This window comes from Scyliorhinus torazame, chromosome 7, assembly GCF_047496885.1.
Source record: "Scyliorhinus torazame isolate Kashiwa2021f chromosome 7, sScyTor2.1, whole genome shotgun sequence".
Classification (NCBI taxonomy): domain Eukaryota; kingdom Metazoa; phylum Chordata; class Chondrichthyes; order Carcharhiniformes; family Scyliorhinidae; genus Scyliorhinus; species Scyliorhinus torazame.
In genome coordinates, this window is record NC_092713.1 from 242332540 (window position 1) to 242354785 (window position 22246).

General features: G+C 46.3%; 1 protein-coding gene across 1 annotated transcript in view; it reads left to right on the top strand.

Moving 5' to 3' along the window:
- unc5a (unc-5 netrin receptor A) overlaps positions 1 to 22246 on the top strand; it is a 900708-nt gene that overhangs the window by 821759 nt on the left and 56703 nt on the right. The window contains exon 13 of the mRNA XM_072512209.1: positions 17046 to 17195. Coding sequence (XP_072368310.1) covers positions 17046 to 17195 — 150 coding nt within the window. The remainder of the gene's footprint in view (positions 1 to 17045; positions 17196 to 22246) is intronic.

The following is a 22246-nucleotide window of genomic DNA, read 5'->3' on the forward strand; positions in this document are numbered from 1 at the left end:
GTGGCCTCTTTCTGTGCCATAAAATTTCTACGATCCTCTTACTTTAACCCCCATTCTAATCCATTCATATTAATTTATTTTGTTACCTGAAAAATTAAATTAGAAGTGAATTATATTATGTGTTTTTAAATTGCTGGCTTGCTGTGTGAATACTTGCATGATTGCCTGCTTACCAACTCACTGACGTCACAGCTGGACATCCCCTTGAGTTAACTCCAAATTTAAACTGCCTTCGGGAAAGTGCAAAACCATGGCAACAGATCACTAGATCTTTGTGGGCAGCTTCCTTCAAGGTCAGTGACAAACAGCATTTCTTTGCTGCAAAATCTGGCCGTCTTTCTTTCTGGCATATAGTGGAGATAGAATCATATACTGCAACACTGAGAGGTAGCACAACTACACATGCTAGTACTCGCCTGTCTTTCTGGTTGACTCTATTAGACCCTGTTGTAAAACAGGAGAGACACAGTCACTATATATGAGCTTACAAGTTAACATTGCTGTTTCTTAACTAATTAAGCTGCCTCAGTCATGATTTCCTCAGTGATAATCACATGTGTTGTTTCCAATTTGCCGAAAGAGTTACATATCCAGATATAATCAATTCTGTCATAATGTACTCTTGTGAGCTATTCACTTTTTCCTCATAGCACCATCCATCTATCCACCTCCAAATACAACAGTATCATTGAAAACCAAAATGGCTCATGTAGCTAAATATGATTTAATGGTACAGCTCAAAAGAATTGACATTCTTAATTGCCATTAATGTTAATTTGGTCCAATCATTGTAAGTGTGCAGTAATTCACAGTTACAAACAATCATGCATTCCAGGATATGATCCATTGCATTTACTTGATAATTCTGAAAATCTCTGTGAATTATCATAATACCTCATACATTACTGAAATCATGAACCACTTGATAATTGTATTTTAAGTATGACAATTAAAACAACATAAATTGTGAATAAATTAATATCAACAATATAACACCCAAATAGACTTATAATTCTTCATTTTTTTCATTAATCAGTGGCAAAATGCTAAGATATTCTGAAATCACAATTTCTTTTCCATTTTTATGATAGAAAAATTAGACCAATGACTAATTAATAGTTCTGATACTCAGATGCTGCAGTCAACAGTTGGCACACGGTATCAAGTTAGTTGACAGCAGATAGTGGTCAACCAAATAGTACTTGATCTAAAATGAAAACAAAAAATGCTAGATCTACTCAGCAGATCAGGTAGCATCTGTGGTAAGAGAAAGAGTTAACTTTTCGAGTCCACATGACTCTTCTACAGAACTTTGAATACTTTATCTAATGTAGCTGAAAATTTCCCAAAATCATCCCCGAACTTCCAAACCCATTGTAGTATTGTCTTGAGTCTGATTTTAGGATAGGCTATACTGGGGAAAAACATAGAAGTAGCATTCCAAACATTGCAGGGTGGCACCAACTGCTCCATTTCCACTCCCGTGATGCTGCCGCCATTCACAAGGATGTCCCATATACCTGCCCAAAGTTAGTAGGAGCCACATTGTTGTAGTTGAATAAGAATCCTATTACATCAATAGGACTCCAATATCATTTTCACTGGGAAACGCAGTTAGCACGCAGTGGTGAACTCAGAATATTATTGAAAGGAACACTTACGTATAGAACTCAGATTGTTGAGAAATTCATCTGGCTGTATTTATTTTTAGAAATTACACTTTGCCTTTAACATAATAAAACATCCTAAGGCACATCACAGAGTAGTAATAACAATTGACAGAGCCAAAGAAAGAGTTATTAGGATGGGTGATTAAAGTTCTGGTCAAAGAGGTCATGAAGAAGGGAACTGGGTGGGGAGTGCTCAGGTAGGAAACTCCAGATGTCAGAAATGAAGCCATATCAACTGTGGCTCGGTTGGGAACTCTCTCACCTCTACGTCACATGATTAAAGATTCAAGGCCCATCCCAGGGCTTGAGCCAAAAATCAAAACTGACACTCCAGTATAGTACTGAGGGAGTGCTGCACTGTTGGAGGTACGGTGTTTTGGATAAGATGTAAAATCAAGACCCCATCTGACCTCTCAGGTAAATGTAAAAGATCCCTTGGCACTATTTTGAAGAGGGGCAGTGGACGTATCCACAGGAAGAGAAACTGATAATACTGGAAAAAGTTAGGCATCGAAAATGAGAGCAAGAGTAGGTCATTCAGCCCCTTGAGCCTGCTATACCATTTAATATGACCAAGGCTGATCCTCTATCTCAAAACATTACTCCTACACTCTTCCCATACCACTTGACACCTTTAGAGTGTCGAATCTATTTCCTTCTGAAACGTATTGGCCTCCACAGGTTCACCACCCTCTGAGTGAAGAGGTTTCTCCTCATCTCAGTTCTAAATGGCCTACCCATAACCTGAGACTGTGACCCCTTTCTCCAGACCCTGCAGCCGGGGGGAACATCACCTCTGTATCTAGCCTGTCCAGCCCTGTCAGAATTTTATACGTTTCAATTAGATCCCCTCTCATTTTTCTAAACTCGAATGAATACAGGCCTCATTGACCCAATCTCTCTTCATGTGACAATCCTGCCGTCGGAAGAATCAGTCTGCTGAATCATTGCTGCACTCCCTCCATAGAAAGTATATCCTTTCTTAAGTAAGGCGATCAAAACTGCACACAATACTCCAGGTGTGGTCTCACTGAGGCCCTGTGCAACTGCAAAAGGACATCCTTGTTCCTGCACTCGAGTCCTTTTGCATTGAAGTCCAACGTACCATTTCATAGGGCGCGATTCTCCGGCTTCGTTATGCTCTTGCTCAAATGAAACGAGGCCGGTGATAAACGGGAGAGGCCAAAAATGAGAACCACGCCAGGCACCAAACAGTTTGAGGTGCAACTTGCCCGCTTACACTGTGTCTAGTTGTTTTCCCAGGATGCACATCTGAGGTGGAAGCAGCCAACTGCTTACCTCGTCCCATGGCCTTCCAGAGTTTATTATTTGGGTTAGGACTGACTGGGGAAGAAGCATGGAACCAGGAAAGAGGGCAATAGTATTCAGGTGGACAATGGAATAGAGGCATTGGAAGAGAATGGTGTGATTGACCATATCAATGCCAGCAGATAGAGCACGATGAAGAATGATAGCACAACCTGATCACAGTCACTTGGGTTGTTATTTGTACCTTTGATTAATGTTGTGTCAGTGCTGTGGCAAGGATGGAAACTTGATTGGAGAGATTCAAATCTGCTGTTGCAAGAAAGATAGGCTCGGATTTAGGAAGGGATAATAGGTGAAAGAACTTTGGGGGAAAACAATGGTTGATGATAGAGATGTAGCACGTAATAACAGAGGGGAAGAATGGATTTTTGAGGAGGGAAATAAGCAGCTCATTTTAAAGGGGAAGCTATAGTAGCTGAGGAGAGAAAACTGTTCGCAATATCAGCTTGCATGGGGCTCACAATGGAGGTTCGACCACCTGCTTGGATGGATTAGGGCTGAGAGGTAAGAGGAGGGCCCCATGGACATGAAGAGCCTGGACATGGACTCAGCAAGTAGAAAACTGGAGAGAATATTGGACCTTGGAAGAAACTTGGTTTTGAGGAGAATGGGAATGATGTTTTAGAGGCAACTAAATGGATGATCTCAATCTTAATGACAAAGAAACCTATGAATTTGTCATTAGATAGAAGGAGAGTGAAGGCAGAGAAGAGGTGATAAGGAAATATTGGTAGTTGAGAAAATAAGCTAATGGTTATATTTTCTCTCCAGGATGATCCAAGAGTAGTGACCAGTTTGGCAGGCAAGGACAGGCCACAAGATCTGACAATGGGACAGGTAGTTATGCACCATATACATTCAAATGGACTTTAGGGAAGCTCAAAGAGGGACTCCACAGTGTTCAACACTGGGTCATGCTGGCCACTCTATTCTGATTGGAGCTAGTGGAGAAAAATTAGCAAGTTGAGAATTTGAGAGTTGTAGTTGGAGCTCAGATACACTTCAGGTTTCCTGTTTCCACAGGGTTTCTGTTTGAATATGCAGGGGCTGGTATAGCACACTGGGCTAAATCACTGGCTTTTAAAGCAGACCAAGGCAGGCCAGCAGCACGGTTCAATTCTTGTACCAGCCTCCCCGAACAGGCGCCGGAATGTAGTGACTAGGGGCTTTTCACAGTAACTTCATTGAAGCCTACTCGTGACAATAAGCAATTTTTGTTTCATTTCATTAATGGATGGAAGCATGACATCACCAGAGGGAAGTGTGTCACACAATCCAGTATTGGATTCACTTTTGAGCAGGGCACACACACACAGCTATACGACTGATGTCTCCAAGTTTGCGATCTACGTATAGATGGTCTCATGTTCCTATACTAAATAAATGAACCCACAGGGGATCCGTTTGCTTGCCAGCTCTTAATTTGAGCATCATCTCTGCACTGTGTCCCTTATAAGTGATTGATACCTTTATATTATTATAGCAGCACATGATGCTCAGCAGTGGTCAGCCAGCCGGGCAGCAAAATTAAGCACAAGATGTTGAACAACCGTGGATCATGCTACATGGCATGAGATGACCCTTGACATTCTGGTCAGACTGCAACAAAGCCATACCAGTGGAGAATGTAGAAATGGCAGCATGGTGACTGCATAGAAAGGCTTTGAAGATACAATGCAGAGATGGTGCTCAAATAAAGAGCTGGTAAGCAAACAGATCCCTTGAGGTTAGAAAGCAGTGAAATTCACTGCTCACTGTTAATTCAGTGAGTGGGACAGCATGCCGAGAGGACCAACGCTGAGTTAGCTCAGTTGGCAAAGGCAAGTGACCAGGTTATGGGTCGAGTCAATAGCGATGGAGCGTTCAACAAAATAAAAAACAAAAGAAAGTGATAAGAAAAGGGCCATCCAAAGTTGCAATTAGAATGAGCAGAGTTTTGGAAAAGTGCACAAACACAGCTACAGCGACACTCACCCCAGGTACTACAGTAAAGGAAGGTAAAAGGGATATTATCAGAAAGTCCACAAAAATTCCTAGTCAGAATTGGGGATGCAGCTGTGGCACCCTTGGCAAATTCAAAATGGTTAGACATCATACAGAGTTTTTGATTCTTGATTCAAGTGCGACTGAACCAGACAAGCAAGCTGTAAAAATGTGCTTAGCAATTGGGAACAAAGGATGAACAACACATCAGGATTAACAGCATAAGAGCTAAAGGATCTCCAAAGGTTATGGACTACATTGGAAGACCAGTTTTGAATCAGGTTAAACTTCTGTTTTTGTTGGCTAACGTTTATGCCATTTCAACCACCTACAGAATCCATAGACCACTTCATCAGCAGATCCAGATAAAAGGGGACGTTCTGTGATTTTTTCAGATGCAGAGCTAGCAGACAGAATTTTTGAGTTGGTGATCGCATTTAGCACCACTTCCATGGAAGCCTTCCAGAGAGATCAGTTTCACACTGAGGATGGGCAAAAATATGAAGATGATCTAAGAAGCTTATAAATACTGACGACTAAATACAACCCCAATTAGTGATGCACATACGAGAACCAGACTAAACCTAACGAAACTTGTGGAAGATGTGACGTTCTCCATCCACCAAGGACATGCCCAGTTTTCCATCAATTCTGCAAAGTATGTGACAGAAAGAGCCATTGGCAGCAACAGTGCACCAGAGCAAAGGCCAATGTGCTACAAAGAGCCTAACACTGACCCAACCAGACCGAATACAACAGGTACCATCAGGCAAGAAGAATGGCCATCCAGTATTCAATCAGAAACATATACATTGGCAAACCAGAAAATGATGATGATGTGCACAATGGAGATGACGAGTGGTGGGGTTCACATCAACAATTACATGGAAAACTCTGATGCTGTCATTCTGTATGAAATGTTCGCCAAGAATCATTATCTGCCCTAAGAAAGTTGGAAATGACTAATTTTTGCCAGGATTGAGAGCATGGCAAGTGCAAACGTGCTACTGCTGCGGATTCCAAAAGGCATGTAACCACAGACATGGAAAGCCAAGGTGAAATCAACTACTGTGAAACTTTCAGCATACTACAGTTCAGTTATTCCATGTGCAGGATCCATAGTCCTGGAGTGCAAGTACGATTAGTCCTCCTAGATGTCACAGATGTTCTACATTGTGGAGACTAAAAGCCCAGCTATTGTAGGTCTACCGGCATGCCATGACCTCACACTAGTGTCAATCCATGGAATTAGTCGAACATCACAAAGCAGATTAACTTCAGAAACTACTCCTCCAACTCTGTTCAAAACCTTTTGTAGAAATATCCAGAATATATCGACAAAATTGGCAGTTTCAGTGTTAGCTTGCACAAGATTGCAAGCCCGACAATTGATCTAGCACATTTAGCACCATGCACATGCCAGCAGCTGCAAGAAGAAACAGCAAAAGATTCCACTCTGTAGAAACCTTGGAAAGCCATCTCTGAAGGAAGGACTGATACAATTCAGCATGACCATAAACACTTGAGACAATTTTGGCCTTTTGAATTGAGCTAGGCATCTTCTGAAGAGTCATTTTTAAAGGCAAGCAGGTCATTATACCAGAATCTTTGCAACTTGATATTTTCCACAACTCCATCATTCATACATAGGTATAGATTAGGCAAGAATACTCGCAAGAGACATCTATTGGCCAGATATGAGCCAGACATTGAAATTGTTGTCAAGAGGTTTGAGGCATGACATCTGCCAAGTCAGCACAAAGAATCATTGATTCCACATTAAATTCTACCCATCTTTGGCCCAAAATTGCATCCAACCTCTTTCATTTTCATCACACTGACTTCATCATCATTGGTTTCTGTACCAAGTACCCATTATTTGACAAACGATACCTTAGTTACAATGGCACACTCCCTACGTGCCATTTTCAGCTTCTTTGGGAATGTAGAGAAATCGATAATGGTCCTTAATTTATTGGGAAGCTATTTCAGGAATGTGTGAGGATGGACTATCCATCACACTACTTCGTCTCCTTATTACCCTAGATATAATCGCCTAGCTGCAGCCAGGAGAGGCAAAGCCGGAAAAGTAGCAGACTGAATTTCGACCACAGACTCAAGCTCTGAAGCCTCCCACGGTTCAACTGGAGATAAAATGGCAACGGCAGCCTTTTCTCCAGCCACTCCACCAACGGACAAAGCAACGTTTTGGTGATTGAACTCGAAAATATCAACAATGCTTGACTTTGGATCTTAAAAGATCAATCGAGGAGCCTTGGCCCCAATTCGTTCAACTATCAAAGCACAAGGAGCCACAATCTAGGACATGGAGACTGCGTTGTCTGACAGGATCACCTCCATTTGACTTTGCTGCTGTGATCAAAGATAACAGGACAGTAACATCCAAGCTGGAAGACCTGGAGAACAGATCCAGAAGGCAAAATGTTTAGGTTGTGGGGTTACCGGAGGGGATCGAAGGTCGCACTCCTCTTCAGTATTTCTGAGACTTGTTCTACAAAATGATGGTTGAGAACGTACTTCTATTCCCCCCCAGAATTAGACCGGGCCCAACTTTCGCTTCAACCCAAGCCTCACTCTGAAGATCCTCCTCATGCTGTAATCGCAAGTTTTCACAGCTTTAAGGAGAAGGAGTTGATGCTTCGATAGGCAAAGAAACTTTTGGATATTACATGGGAAGGCCACCGTGTCAGATTATACCAGGCCATATGAGCAGGCCTAGCCAAGAAAAGGGCCACCTTTAACAAAGTGAAATCTTCCCTGTACAAGAATGGAGTCAACTTCGGGATGATTTATCCAGCCCGCCTTCGTGTATCGTTCCATGAGAAGGACTATTTTTTTGACTTGCAGCGATATGCAGACTCCTTAGTCCAGAAGCATAATTTGTGCTCCGTTTAATCTGATCTATGGTTCATTGTATGGGCACTTTTCAAATGACGTGAGTTGTATATGATGAATTTTTACAGTTCGCTCCTTACAATAAATCTATTTTATTTCTTTTTTGTTATTAATATTTGGTGCGACTTTTGGTCGCCCTCATGGCGCTCTAAATTTAATAAGTTTTTAATACTCAGTTGGGAGTCTCTGTGCTAACAAGGTGTGTTAATTAATGGGAGTGATATTAAAGGGTTTTCTGCAGCTCATAGTAGTTTTTAAAATGAGCTTAGAGTGTGTGCTGAGTTGTGTTCTGTTATTTGTAGATTTAAGGTTATTGTTTGCCACCGTTCCATTTGCTTTTGGGTGTGGTTATGCTCAACTGTGATGGATTGGGGAGGGTGGGTTTTAGTTTTAGTTTGCTGATGGTGTCTGCTGGTCTCTCTTTATCGAGTCACCTGACTTGGCTCAGTGGCCACCTTGTGTTGATCTTCTTGCTTTTTTCTTCTCCGAACCCCTTGTTTAACATCCCTCCTTGGCAATGGCTGAGTTCGGTTTGCGGGATGGTGGGAGACCCCTGATTACCTGGAATGTTGGGTGTTTGAATGGCTCTGTAAAATGATCAAGATCATTTGCGCATCTTAAGAGCCTAAATTCTGACTTTCTTTTGTAAGAAACCCATTTACGTGTTAATGATCAGACCAGGCTGCGCAAAATCATAGAATCATCATAGAATTTACAGTGCAGTAGGAGACCATTCGGCCCATCGTGTCTGCACCGGCTCTTGGAAAGAGCACCCTACCCAAGGTCCACACTTCCACCCTATCCCCATAACCCAGTAACCCCACCCAACACTAAGGGCAATTTTGGACACTAAGGGCAATTTTAGCTTGGCCAATGCACCTAACCTGCACATCTTTGGACTGTGGGAGGAAACCGGAGCACCCGGAGGAAACCCACGCACACACAGGGAGAACGTGCAGACTCCGCACAGACAGTGACCCAAGCCGGGAATCGAACCTGGGACCCTGGAGCTGTAAAACAATTGTGCTAACCACAATGCTACCGTGCTGCCCAAAAGATGGCTGGGCTAAAAGATGGCTGGGCAAGCTTTTCATTCTAGTTTTAATCGTAGGGCCAGGGACACGGAGACTAAATCAACAAAAGAGTCCAATTCTCCTCATCCCAGATTGTGGCTGACCTAAATGATATAGAATTGTATGTGGCTCCCTTTTGAACACACCAGTAGTTCTGGTCAACGTTTATGCCCTTAATTGGGCTGATAATTTAATCAGTTTTTTGTTGTCTTCCCGCCTCAACTTCGACACACACCATCTTATTTTAGAAGGCGACCTGAATTGTGTTCTGGACCCAAAATTGGATCGATCAAAACCCAAAACCTTTTTCTCCCAATGGGGGTGGCCAGTGCTTTGTCTTCCTTCATGGCTCGGATGGGAGGGGTAGTCTTCTGCTGTTCTTTGCATCCGAATGACAGGGATTTCTCCTTTTTCTCTCATGTTCGCCATGTGTACTCTCACATCGATTTTTTTAGTTCTGGAGAGGGCTCTCCTCCCGTCAGGGATGGCGGCAAAGTTCTCAGCAATTGTAATCTCTGACCGCAACCCATATTTTGTTGATCTGTTGCTCAAGTCCGGCCCCACCCAACATCCACCCTGGAGGTTGGAAACTACTTTGCTGGCTGATAAGAAATTTTGGGAGCGCCTGTCCACCTCTATTGATGTCCACTTTAAATTAAATAGATCTGACTCCATCTCCCATTTCAAGTTGTGGGAGGCTCTTAATGCGGTCCTTAGGGACGGGGGTGGGGGGGGGGGGGGATTATGTCTCATAGCGCACATGTCCTACGGATGAAGAAATTAGAAGAACAGAGGCTGGTGGACTCCATTTCAGAGGTAGATCACCAGTACTCGATCCCTGACTGGAATTATATGCAAGCAGAAACAATTTTCAGCTTGAGCTATTGACAACCAATAAGGCCGTACATCTGTTACAGTGCTCCAGAGGTACTTTCTAGGAATATTGGAAAAAGGCCAGTCGTCTTTTAGCACACCAACTTAAATGCCAATCTGCCTCCTGTGAGATCCCCCAGAGACTCAAGCCAGGCCAAGACCTTGGTTCTGCCCCTCTCTAGGTCAATGCGACTTTTACATCCTACTACAGTGACCTGTATAAATCTGAGGCTCTAACAGACAAGTAAATTAATTCTAGGTAAGAGTGAATGTTTTTGGTCAACCTCCCTAGTCGATGAGCCCTTTAGGCACATCACCCTTTTGCCTCTTCAGTACAGGTTTCCGTTACTTTGGGGTCAGGGTGGCCCACAATTGCGCCTCACTCTATAAATTCAATTATTCCAGCCTGATCACCAATGTTAGAATGGACCTACAGAGATGGAACAACCTCCCTTTACCTTTGGCTGGCAATATTCAAACAATAAAAATGAACATGCTCCCTAGATTTTATTTTTCTTCAATGCCTCCCCATTTTCCTGCCCAAATCCTTTTTTATCAAGGTTAATAAATTGATATCCATCTATATCTGGGCGGGCAAGAATCCCAGAATCTGCAGCATTCTACTCCAGAGGGAAAGACAGATGAGGGGATTGGCCGTCCCAAACTTATTATTTTATTATTTGGTCACCAATATCCAAAACATCTTAGATCAGCAATCCCGATTCAACCTGGGGCCAAATGGAGGCTCACTCTTGCACTACATGCACTCTCCTTGCCATAGTTACTGCACCATTCCCCTTTTCTCCCATTAACGTTTGCTCGAACTAGTGGTGGTTACTTCTCTTAGAACCTGGAAACAGTTCCGACAACATTTTAAACTCCTGGCCTTGCTTTCACTGGTTCCTATCTGTAACAACCACCTTTTCTTACATTCAGGGCTGGACTCAACCTTTAACTTGTAGGAATTGGAGGGACTTGAGCACATTGGTAACCTGTTCATAGTGGGGAGGTTTGCCAGCTTTCGAAAATGGGCAGACTAATTTCAGCTCCCCAACTCTAGTCTTTTTCGCGACTTTCAAGTTTGCAATTTCACCCATTCATTTTCCCTTCCTTTCCTCTGGCTCCACCTTCCATCTTACTGGAGAGGATTCTTTCCTCGGCAGAGCCGGGAAGAGGTCTACCTCAGACATATATGGCCACATTCTCTCATCCGATCCCTCCCTATTGAACGGGGTGAGGGTGAAATGGGAGAGTGAATTGGGCCCTACACTCACAAGCGAGGTTTGGAGAGAGGCCCTATACATGGTCAGCTCCATGTCTTCATGTGCCCGCTTGAGCCTAATTCAGTTCAAAGTGCTACATAAGACATACTTAACCAAGACAAGGCTGAGCGTGTTTTTCCCGAATGCCGGGAACAGATGAGATGACTGTTTGCTTGCCCCTGCAGATCACACACACGTGGTTTCGATCCTGCCCAGACTCGCAAGCTTCTGGGATTCCTTTTGTAACACAATGTCTAATATTCTTTGATTAGCTTTGCAGCTATGCCCACAGGTGGCCATATTTGGGGTTTCAAACTCCCAACAATTCACACTGGGTTAGAGGCAGATGTTATCGCCTTTTCCTCATTGATAGCCTGGAGACAGATACTGCTCGGGTGGAGGTCTCCTGCTCCACGTCGTACCTCTGGCTGACTAAGGGACTCAATGTCCTTTTTGCATTTGGAGAAAATTTAATTTAGCATCAGGAGTTCTGTTGGGAGATGATAACTATTTATCTCCTTCTTTTTCAAAGATCTAGACACTGTCAGCGGTTGGGGAGTTTGAGTATAGAGTTTAAGTTATTTGCTTTTTCTTTGTATTGTTTGTATTATTGGGAACATTTTCTTTTTGTTCTTCTATTTGCAATACTTCTTGTTCTATACTGTATCTGTTTTGCATTGTGTTTGTTCCGTTATTTTATTTGTTAAAAAAAATTAAATAAAAATACATTAAAAACAATACGTTCTACTATTCCATTACCAGCAGAGCTCATATTGGCAGACCAGTGCATACATTTACCCATTCTACTCTCAGAAACAAGAGAGCAACTTTTAAAACTGCAAGAGAAGATGACCAATGTGCACAGTAAAAAGATAAAAGCAAATTACTGTGGATGCTGGAATCTGAAACAAAAACAGAAATACTGGACAATCTCAGATCTGACAGCATCTGTGGAGAGAGAAGGAAGCTAACATTTCGAGTCTGGATCAATCTTTGTCAAAGCTGGGGTAGAGGCAATAGTTCCCTTCTTTTTCCAGTATGTCCAGTATGTTCTGTTTTTGTTGCACAATAAAAATGTAGATACAGAATTGCTATGCTTTGAGTTGGGACAAGTTTGCATCCAAGATCTCACAGAATATAAGTGGCAACTAGCTGAGGTTCAGAACCAAAGTCCTATGAAGTCATTGCACACAAAAACACAATGGCGAGAACATACGAGGACAAATCAGATCCATTCCAACTTCTTAACCACCATACTGCCCTATTGCAAAAAGGGCAAGGTTCCAAATGCAACCAAGTATAACAGCCAAGAAGGATAACCTCACAGATCACTGTGAGCAATTAAAGAAGCCTCCAGACAAAGTTACCATTACAAGATTTTGATATACAAGAAGATTACCTCAATGCTTTAGAGACTCAAATTCATCAGTTCCATACACCAATGTAATGGTAGCTAAACAAGAACATGTAAATAATTCTACTCTTTTGGAAGGGAAAAATATCTTTTAAAAAAAAGGAGATATTTTACTCTGCCTTTAAAAGATTATATCACCAGAATGGAAGTGTGTCATGAAATCCAGTTTTAGTTACACTTTTGCTTTTGAGCAGAGCACACCCACACTTCTCTACTGCTGATGTCTCCAAACTTTCAAACTATATAGAAATGTTCTTGTGTGTATTCTAAATAAATGAATCCACAATATGTTTACCCAATTTCCTTGGAGTGATTGGTGTCGTTATATCATTATAACAACACGGCAGCTTTCTCCTCCTTGTGGGGAGGGCATAGATAGAGGATAACCCTCCCTTATTTCTGGCTTTCTCCATAGAGTTGGGAATTGGCTTGTCCTGACAGCGAGTGGGAATGAGTTTGTGTGTGGTTCTTGTAAAATCTTGTGCAATGTCTGAGGCTCTTTTATACCAGACTGAATGGGGAAAGTAGCAAGTTAATGTTATGGACATTGGTTATGTTCAAGAAAGTGGCTCCAGTGTGGTGAGTGAAAGCAATTAGGCAAAGAATGAAATGCTGCTGTTTGAGTGTAGCACCAGCAGGCAAGGGTGGAACTGGAATGAAACAGGGACATAATGCATCACCCCTTCCTCATTAACGGAGAAGCATATGGGCTGTGGTCTGTAGTGTTTAAAAATATTTGAGGGTGAGGGCAAGTGCCTTGATAAAGGCACGGAAGCACAGTGGTTAGCACTTGCTTCACAGTGCCAGGGTCCCAGGTTCGATTCCCAGCTTGGGCCTCTGTGTGTGCGGAGTCTGCACGTTCTCCCCATGTCTGTGTGAGTTTCCTCCGGGTGCTCTGGTTTCCTCCCACAAGTCCCGAAAGACGTGCTGTTAGCTGAATTGGACATTCTGAATTCCCCCTCAATGTAGCGACTAGGGGATTTTCACAGTAACTTCATTGCAGTGTTAATTTAAGCATACTTGTGACAATAATAAAAAAAAGATTAATGCACAGAAACACAGTCAGCCAATTGGAGTGCTTGCAACACTGAAACACCAGTGTCCAGGAGATGATGGTCCGGGCTTGTGATTTTCAGCCATACGCTCCAGGCTTGCTGCAGACTCTGCCTGAGCAGATCCTGTCCTTCGTGACAAGGAAATCTGCCTGGCTACCCTCACCTGTTCAACAAGAGCCTCCATCTCTGAGTCACTAAGTCAAGGGCTCTCATTCGAGACATTGAAGCCCAAATCTCCCAAATGCTGTAATGATTTGCAGTGAGTAAGATGACACCTCACTTTAATTGCTGCATGTATTTTTAAAATTGATGTTTAGGCTTGATGGAGATTTCTTCCTCCAAACTAGCTGGCCACCAGTCATCTCTGCAAATGCATGAGCAGTCTGCCAATGAAATTTAAATGAGGCCCAACCATTAAAATTGCTCTTGCCTCAACCTGATGACATCAGGTGGCCCAATTCTCCCACTCACCCCATACCAAAACTGGCCAAAGTCAAAGTTTGTCGTGATGCATCAGATGAACATCATGGGGCCTCCATGTTTTGTCTTCTGTCTTCTCTGCCGAATTGCTGTAATTGGCATGTATCCCCATGTGGGCCTTACTTCTGCTATGTTCAGTAAAACCAGGCCCGTCTTTGCCAATTATCTTTCAGGCCCAGAATGGAACCCGATGTGTTGGAACGTCTGTTCTAGAAAGTCCCCATACCATCTCACCACCATTCCCTCTTATGATAATCATTTTATCGGATGGACAGTAGCTGTGCCACCAATCATCCTGGAAACATTGATGCAAATGCTGTGACCCAGCTGCGTTTGTAGCTAATTTGATGGACTCCCATTTAACTTACTGTGAGAGACTGGTGGATATGGAAGTCAGCATCTTTGCAGATTCATATTTAAGCCAAAATTTCCAGCTGTATCTTGGATATTATGAAAAATATTGTCTGTATATGACTTGCAAAATGTAGTTATTATCTGTAATTCCTTAAGGAAAATTGGCTGTTTACTCTGCTACTTCAAAGCAATTTTTAAAAATCAGAGAAGCACATTTATGTTTCAGCAGGAATTTATCCAAACATTTCATGAATTCTAAGCAAAGAATAAGCTACTACCTTCCAATGCCACTGAGTACGAACTCGAGGGTCATTCGTAATAAGTCGACAAAAGCATTAAATGATTAATTTTGGAATATTATCTCACAGAAGGTTTTGAAACCTGTGGAAGCATGTGGAAACAATCTATCGTTGTCATGTTGACTGTGGATTTTCCTACTTGCAAGGAGTAATTAAGTAGTCCATATTAATACCCATATGCAATTAGCTAGTTTCATTCTTGAAACAGTTGTCTATGTTTAGTCACTTGTCAAATGAAAGCTGAGAGTTGTTTGTGCTTTTTGAGTACAGCACCAGCAGGCAAGGGTGGAACTGGAATATAAAGGGGAGATGACTAAGGACATTCAAATGGTCATTGGATAGACATATGGACAATAAGGGAATAGTGTAGTTGGGCTTTAGAGTGGTTTCACAGGTCGGCGCAACATCGAGGGCCGAAGGGCCTGTACTGCGCTGTAATGTTCTATGTTCTATGATGCATTATCCCTTTCTCATTAACGGAGAAGCATATGGGCTATGGTAGGTAGTGTATGGAATATTTAAGGGTGAGGGCAGGTGCTGTGGTAAAGGGTAATGCACAGATATAGAGTCAGGCCATTAGACTGCTTGCGACACTGGAGCACCAGTGTCCTGGAGATGATGGTCCTGGCTTGGTATTTTCAGCCAGGCTTGCTGCAGACTCTGCCTGGGCAGATTCTGTCCTTCGTGACAAGAAAATCTGCCTGGATTCCCTTACCTGTTCAACACGAGCCTCCATTTCAGAAGAACTAAATCAAGGTGCTGTCATCCGAGACATTGAAGCCTAAATCTCCCATAGGGAGTCATATTTGCTGTGGCTTGGAAACAAGTTTTATGTCTCTTATGGCTTCTTCATAGGAAATCACACATCATAATCTGATATGTTTACGTTACTAGAGGTTTGTCCAAATTGTAGTAGTGTATCTATAATATTTCTGTTTAGCTGCTTGCCATCAGTCTTCAGCTACCCATTCTGCTCTTTATGTGTTGTCATTACTGATCATCTTGAGCTGATGCTCATGAGCGGAAATTAATATTGTGGGGACAGGTGCTGGGTGTTAAATGGTTGAAGTAGAATAGAGGATTTGAGAAAATATACAATAAAGAGAAGTTCAGAAAACACAAAGCATCGCAACCTGAGATGACTTTGCTGTAAAAAGAAATCAGGAGATGGCAGGAGAAAAAGAAGGAAATGTTTGAAAATGACAGAAAATGACAACAGTGAAGAAGGGATTTGATATATAAAAAAGATAAGTGTCGAAGAAATTAACTATAGGAAACAGCATGGGAATGAAATGAAGCTTGTTTTCAACGTGATAAATTGTCCCAAATGCCAAGGCACCCAGTGCCCTCCATTTGCAGCAAAACTTTGGTAGATCTGACCTTAAGCTTCAATCCCAGTCAGGCTCCCAGACTCTTCTAAGTGGTTTAATTGTAGCGAGAGGGGGGCTTTGGCACTGATGTATGAATGTCAAAGTGGGGAGACGAACATTAGCTGGAGAATCACGTGCAATTGTATCTCTTTCTATTCATGCACCAGTGTCCCCAAAGATCTATCCCTGCTCTTACTTTATTTCTCATTCATACGTTGCCCAACTGACCTCATCCAAAAGCACAGCTTAAATTTCCATAGATAAACTGATGACACCTAATCACCTCCAGCAAATCCCTTCCTGACTGACCACTGTCTCTAAATTGTCAGATTGCTTGTCCTACATCCAATATTGGAGAAGCAGAATTTTTTCCCAACTAAATAATGGGAAAACCATAGCGGTTGCTCAAAATTCTCCGGTCACTGTGATTCACTTTTCCCGTCGGCAACGTAGCCCCGCATCCGGGCTGGTTACAATGAGACATCCCATTGGCAAGCGACGGGAAGATAGAATCCCGCCGCCAGGGAACGGCGTGCTGCTGAGAAATATACGGCAAGGTGATCGGAGAATCCAGCCCATGGTCTTAAGGTTACTCCACGACAAACTCTATACACTTCTAGCCACATTTCAAACCCTCCATCCAGCAGCTGGCTGAGGCTGAGCCAGGCCATTTGGAACCTTGATGATGGTTAATGTCGAGATTAAGTTCCAAACATATTTTTTGCTTCATTGTCAAATCTGTCTACTTCCACCTCTGTAATATCACTCCATTCCAACCCCAGTTTAATTGAAACATCAACTCATTTAAAAGTGATCCATTGTTCTTAAAAACCATTAAACTAAATGAATGAATGCATCTGTTAGAAAACCGAAGAACCTTCTTTGGTATATCTAGGCCAATACTTAGTGTTATTTCAATTTATTTGTTTTGAAAATTACTGTTATTAATTAATATTTTCTCATGCAGGAAGTGATGCAGCTGGAGAAACACCTGGGAGGGAAACTCTTAGATGAGCCCAAGATACTTCACTTTAAAGACAGCTATCATAACTTACGACTTTCTATACATGATATCCAAAAATCTCTCTGGACAAGTAAGCTGCTGGACAGCTATCAGGTAAAGCCAGTTTGGAATAGTCAATTGTTACAATCCCTGTAGGAACCAGTAACCTTTTTAATAAATGAATTCCCGTGAAGCCAACAAAAAGAAACCTGATAGCCATTTATAAAAAAACTTTTAATGTAACAAACCAACTAAAGTCAGCATAATTCAAACATCAATTATCAAGTGACGGATATTTCAAATAAAAACAGTAAATTTCACTTTTGAACAGTTAATACGACAAGTAAAAAAAGGCTTCATTTGTTACAAACAGTCACATTACTATCTTTTGCACAAATGTGGGACTATGTTCAATCTTGCAGACTTTCCAAATCAGCCTCCACCATATAGGATCTCTCGCTTCCCGCTCTATCATTTTGGCCCTTGAGTCACATTCACCAGCAGCCGGGTTGCATCCGATGCCCTAGACCTGGTCGACATTGATAAGGCGAACGTCTGTGAACCCTCTCTCCCTCAGTTCATGACAGTCTTGATGGCACAGAATTTCCTTTCTACCCTTTTAAATGGTCTAATGGGCTCTGGCAACACAGAAACAGCAGCAATCGATCTTATCTAATCCACAATCCCTTGCCCTCCCTGTCTTCAACTCCCTGCTTCTTCCAACTGGATACACACAATACTGTCCCTGCTCTGTTCCCAGAGACCTACTTAAACCCCAGGATCTGGTTGATGTCCACCAAACAGAAAACTGTTCCACACAGCAAGAACCATGCTGTTTTCTCTTTGCACAAAGGCTCAGTGTGCTCTGAGCTGCCAAACAGAAAGCTCAGACTGACCCAACCCAATGCAATTAGCTTATTATTTACTCTTTGCTTCCAAGTTGTTTATTCCCATGGCAACCTCAGGTCACATGGACATTTTCTGAAATATTATGTTATTGGGCATCAGGGCGAGATTCTCCGACCCCCCACCGGTCAACGGAGGCACCCGAGGACACCCCGTGTGTATCGGCCCCGGCTGTCGTACCAGGACCTCACGGACCGGGAATGTAGGAGGAGACTGCGGATGAGCCGGGAAACCGTGGCACACATCTGCCACCTGCTGGCACACCTGTCACCGCGTGGCACTGGCGGGGAACACCCTCTCCCCGTATCCGTCAAGGTTACGGTGGCCCTGAACTTTTATGCAATGGGGTCATTCCAGGCACCGAGTGGGGACCTGTCCGGCATATCGCAGACATCGGTGCACCGGTGCATCCGGGCAGTGACAGACGCCCTATATGCCATTGTGCACCGCTACATCCGCTTCCCTGTGGACCGGGCCAGCCAAGATGCCCAGGCCGTGTGCTTCTCTGCCGTGGCCCGGTTCCCCATGGTCCAGGGCGCGATTGATGGGATGCACGTCGCCGTGCGGCCACCTGCAGATAACAGGGCCGTGTTCACCCTGCGACCACCGCATGATGATCCTGCACGTCTGCGCCCGTTACCCGGGCAGTGTACATGACTCATACGTGTTGTTGCGGTCATACATCCCCGGCATGTACGAGGGACGCCATCCCCGGCTGAGGGGCTGGTTGCTGGGCGACAGGGGCTACCCATTGCGATCGTGGCTGATGATGCCTAGACGGAGGCCACGCAATGAGGCGGAGAACCGCTACAATGATGCCCATGTAGCGACTAGGGGAGTGATAGAGAGGTGCTTTGGCGTGCTGAAGATGCGTTTCAGGTGCCTGGACCTCTGGGGGGGGCCCTCCAGTATCGGTCAGATAGGGTCGGCCGCATCATTGTGGTGTGCTGCGTCCTGCACAACATAGCCCAACAGAGGGGCGATGTGCCGCAGGCAGAGGACGGTGGAGTGGAGGAGCAGCAGGAAGAGGCGCAGTGCTCCCCAGATGAGGGGGATGGGGGTAATGGTCAGGGCAGATGGGCTAGACATGGGCGGGTGGCTGTCCACCATTACCGGCTGGGCCAGCGGGCACGGGACAGGCTGATAGACGCCCGCTTCACTGACTAGATGGCCGTGGGAATCGGGTAGTATGGCCACAGACCGCACACCATGGCAACACCCGACCACCCACACCCCCCACACATCCACCCACCCAGCACCCTCACCCCCCTCCCCAACCCCCCCACCCCACCCGCATGCACACCACCCCCCCATTGCCAATCCACCTGCGGCACAACGGCCAGGCTCACACAGTTGCCGGTGGACGCGTGTCTATTGCAGGCCATGGAGGATGATGACAACCCGCTCTGCGATGAGCTCCTGGCTCCACATCGTTGGACGATGTCTGACCCATGGCCACAGTACCACCATCCACCCGGACCATCCCTGCATGCGGCTGTGACACTGCAGCGCACGGTCCCGTCCCCTGCCCGGGGGGATGTTGATGGCGGCCCAGGGGGAAGGGGGCAGACTCACCTGGGGCTGAGGTAAGACCATCCCTCACACACACACTTGCGCTCAACGTACATGACACCCCCGCACGCTTTGGACAGAGCACAAAGGCAGCTTCTGTAGGTGTAACATTGACTTTAATAACGAAAGGAGTTCATGCACGTGCCCTAGCCCCTAAAACTCATCTGTGCCCTGCACCCGTGCCAACTTACTCAGTGTCTAATTGTTTGGCCTTACGGGCCCTTTGACTACGCCTAGGTGGTTCCCCAGACGGTACAGCAGAACTCAGCAGGTGGACTCCTGCGATTCCTGCCCTCTGACACGGGATCCCTTTGGCTTGGTTTCCTGGGGCGTCCTGGCCTAGATGGGCCAGGCTGCGGCCCGGGCAACTGGGATGGCAAGCTGCCAGCCTGTCCTGCCCGTTGCCCACCCGATGCACCTGGGATGGATGGGGGGGGGAGCCCGAGGTGCTGAGGTGTTCCGGGGCCTCCCCTACAATGGGACCCGGAACGGGCCACAGCACCTCCTCCTCCCTCGGGGTGCCCGATGGCCCCCAGGCCTCTACATGGGTGGGGGATGCGAACGGACTGGCCATCCGACGCCCCCTCCCGACATCTGGCGCTGCCAGTCCTGGAGGCCCGTGCTGGAGGCCCTTGGAGCTCAGGGGGTTGGCAAACCCTGTCTGTGACTGTGCGATGCTGGCTCGCACATGGGCAATGGTACCGATGCCCTCAGCGATGACCTGCTGAGGCTGGGCTATGGACTGCTGAGACTGGGCCATGGCCTGCTGAGACTGGGCCATGGCCTTGAGAGACTGTGCCACAGAGTTGAGCCCCTCTGCCATCTGCCGCTGGCACTGGCTCATGGCCTCCTGTGAGAGGGCAGCCATGTCCTGGGCCACAGACGCCGCCTGCACGGAAAGCCCCAGGCCTCGCAAACCGCTCCCCATGTCTGACACCGTCGCACCCATTGCCTCCACCGTGGACGCCACCCGTGCGGTGTCGGCCTGGGTGGCACGCATGACCGGCACCACTGCCAGCTCCTGGACGCGGGTGGACTCCTCCACCTGCGACTGCAGCCGCCGCAAGCTGGCCGTCACCCTCTTCGCTCGTCCCAGGTTCGGTGGTTGCATCGGACCTATGGGTGGGTGTGGTAACTCCAGGAACCCGGAATCCATCTGGGCGGCAGATGTTCGCTTGCGCCGGGCTGCCCTCCGACCGCCCGGCCCCTCTGCTGCTCCTACCTGCACCTGCTGTACCGGGACAGCTGTGTTGTGCACACCAGTGAGTGTACCAGACGCCTCATCACTAAAGTGCCCAACTGAGGTGAGCGTCTCTGCGATGGTGGAGGGTGTTGGTGACAGCAGTGGCGTTGTGTCATGCGCATCGTCCGACTCTGAGTCCATGGCACTTTGGGGTGGCAGTTCGTCTCCACCCATCCAATCTGTGTCACTGTCCTGTATTTCAGTTTCCTGCGTAGGGGTGTCCTGGGTTGTGGTTTTGTGGCCCGGCTGTGACGGGGGCCTGTGGCTGCCCCTCTCGTCGCTGGGTGGCACACGCCTGCGTCGCCACACCCCCATGAGACGGGGGCACCATCTCCCTGTTGCTCCAGGTCTCTCCGTCTCCCGTGGTCTCCGAGGGGCATCGTGCGGGTGTCGCATGCCAGAGGGTCCGGGTCTCTCCGTCTCCCGTGGTCTCCGAGGGGCATCGTGCGGGCGTCGCATGCCAGAGGGTCCGGGTCTCTCCGTCTCCCGTGGTCTCCGAGGGGCATCGTGCGGGCGTTGCATGCCAGAGGGTCCGGGTCTCTCCGTCTCCCGTGGGCTCCGAGGGGCATCGTGCGGGCGTCGCATGCCAGAGGGTCCGGGTCTCTCCGTCTCCCATGGTATCCGAGGGGCATCATGCGGTCGGTCTGCATCTGCGGGGATGGGTGCCTCGACGTTTGCTCCTGCGATACACAATGAAGCATGCATGGTTAGACACGCAGGCAGTGATCAGGTGATATGGGGGAGGGGGGATATGGGGGAGGGGGGATATGGGGGAGGGGGGATATGGGGATGGGCTGTCGGTGGCTCACTTGCTGGTGGGCCCCCGACCTCTGCATCAGCAACCTCCCGGTCCTCAGGTCCGCCAGCCAGTTCCAGGGCCCTTTCCTCATGTTTGGTCAGTGGCCTCTCATCAGCTGGGTCTCCTCCAGTCCTTACATGCTCCCTGGTGTTGTGTGCGCGCTTCTCCTGTGGGGGATGGTGGCAGGGGTAAAAGGCAACAGTGTTAAACAGGTATATGAATGCACGCCATCGGTTGCGTGTGTATTGCAGAGGTTAAGGTTAGGGCTGGATTCACGCGGGGATATGGGGGAGGGGGGGATATGGGGGAGGGGGGATATGGGGGAGGGGGGAATATGGGGGATATGGGGGAGGGTGGATATGGGGATATGGATATCGGGCAGGGGGGGGGGGGGGGGGGCTCACCCTGGCTGCCCTGACAAGGTCGTTCACCTTGTGGTACTGGGTGCCTGTCCGTGGTGTCAGGACCACAGCGCTGACGGCCTCTGCCACCTCCCTCCACAGACGCCGGCTGTGGCGTGGGGCGACTCTGCAGCCGTGTCCGGGATACAGGGCCTCCCTCCTCTGCTCCGCTGCGTCCAGGAGCGCCTCAATGTCACGGGACTGGAACTTCGGGGCTGAGCGGCGGGCGTCCAGCCGGTCGGGT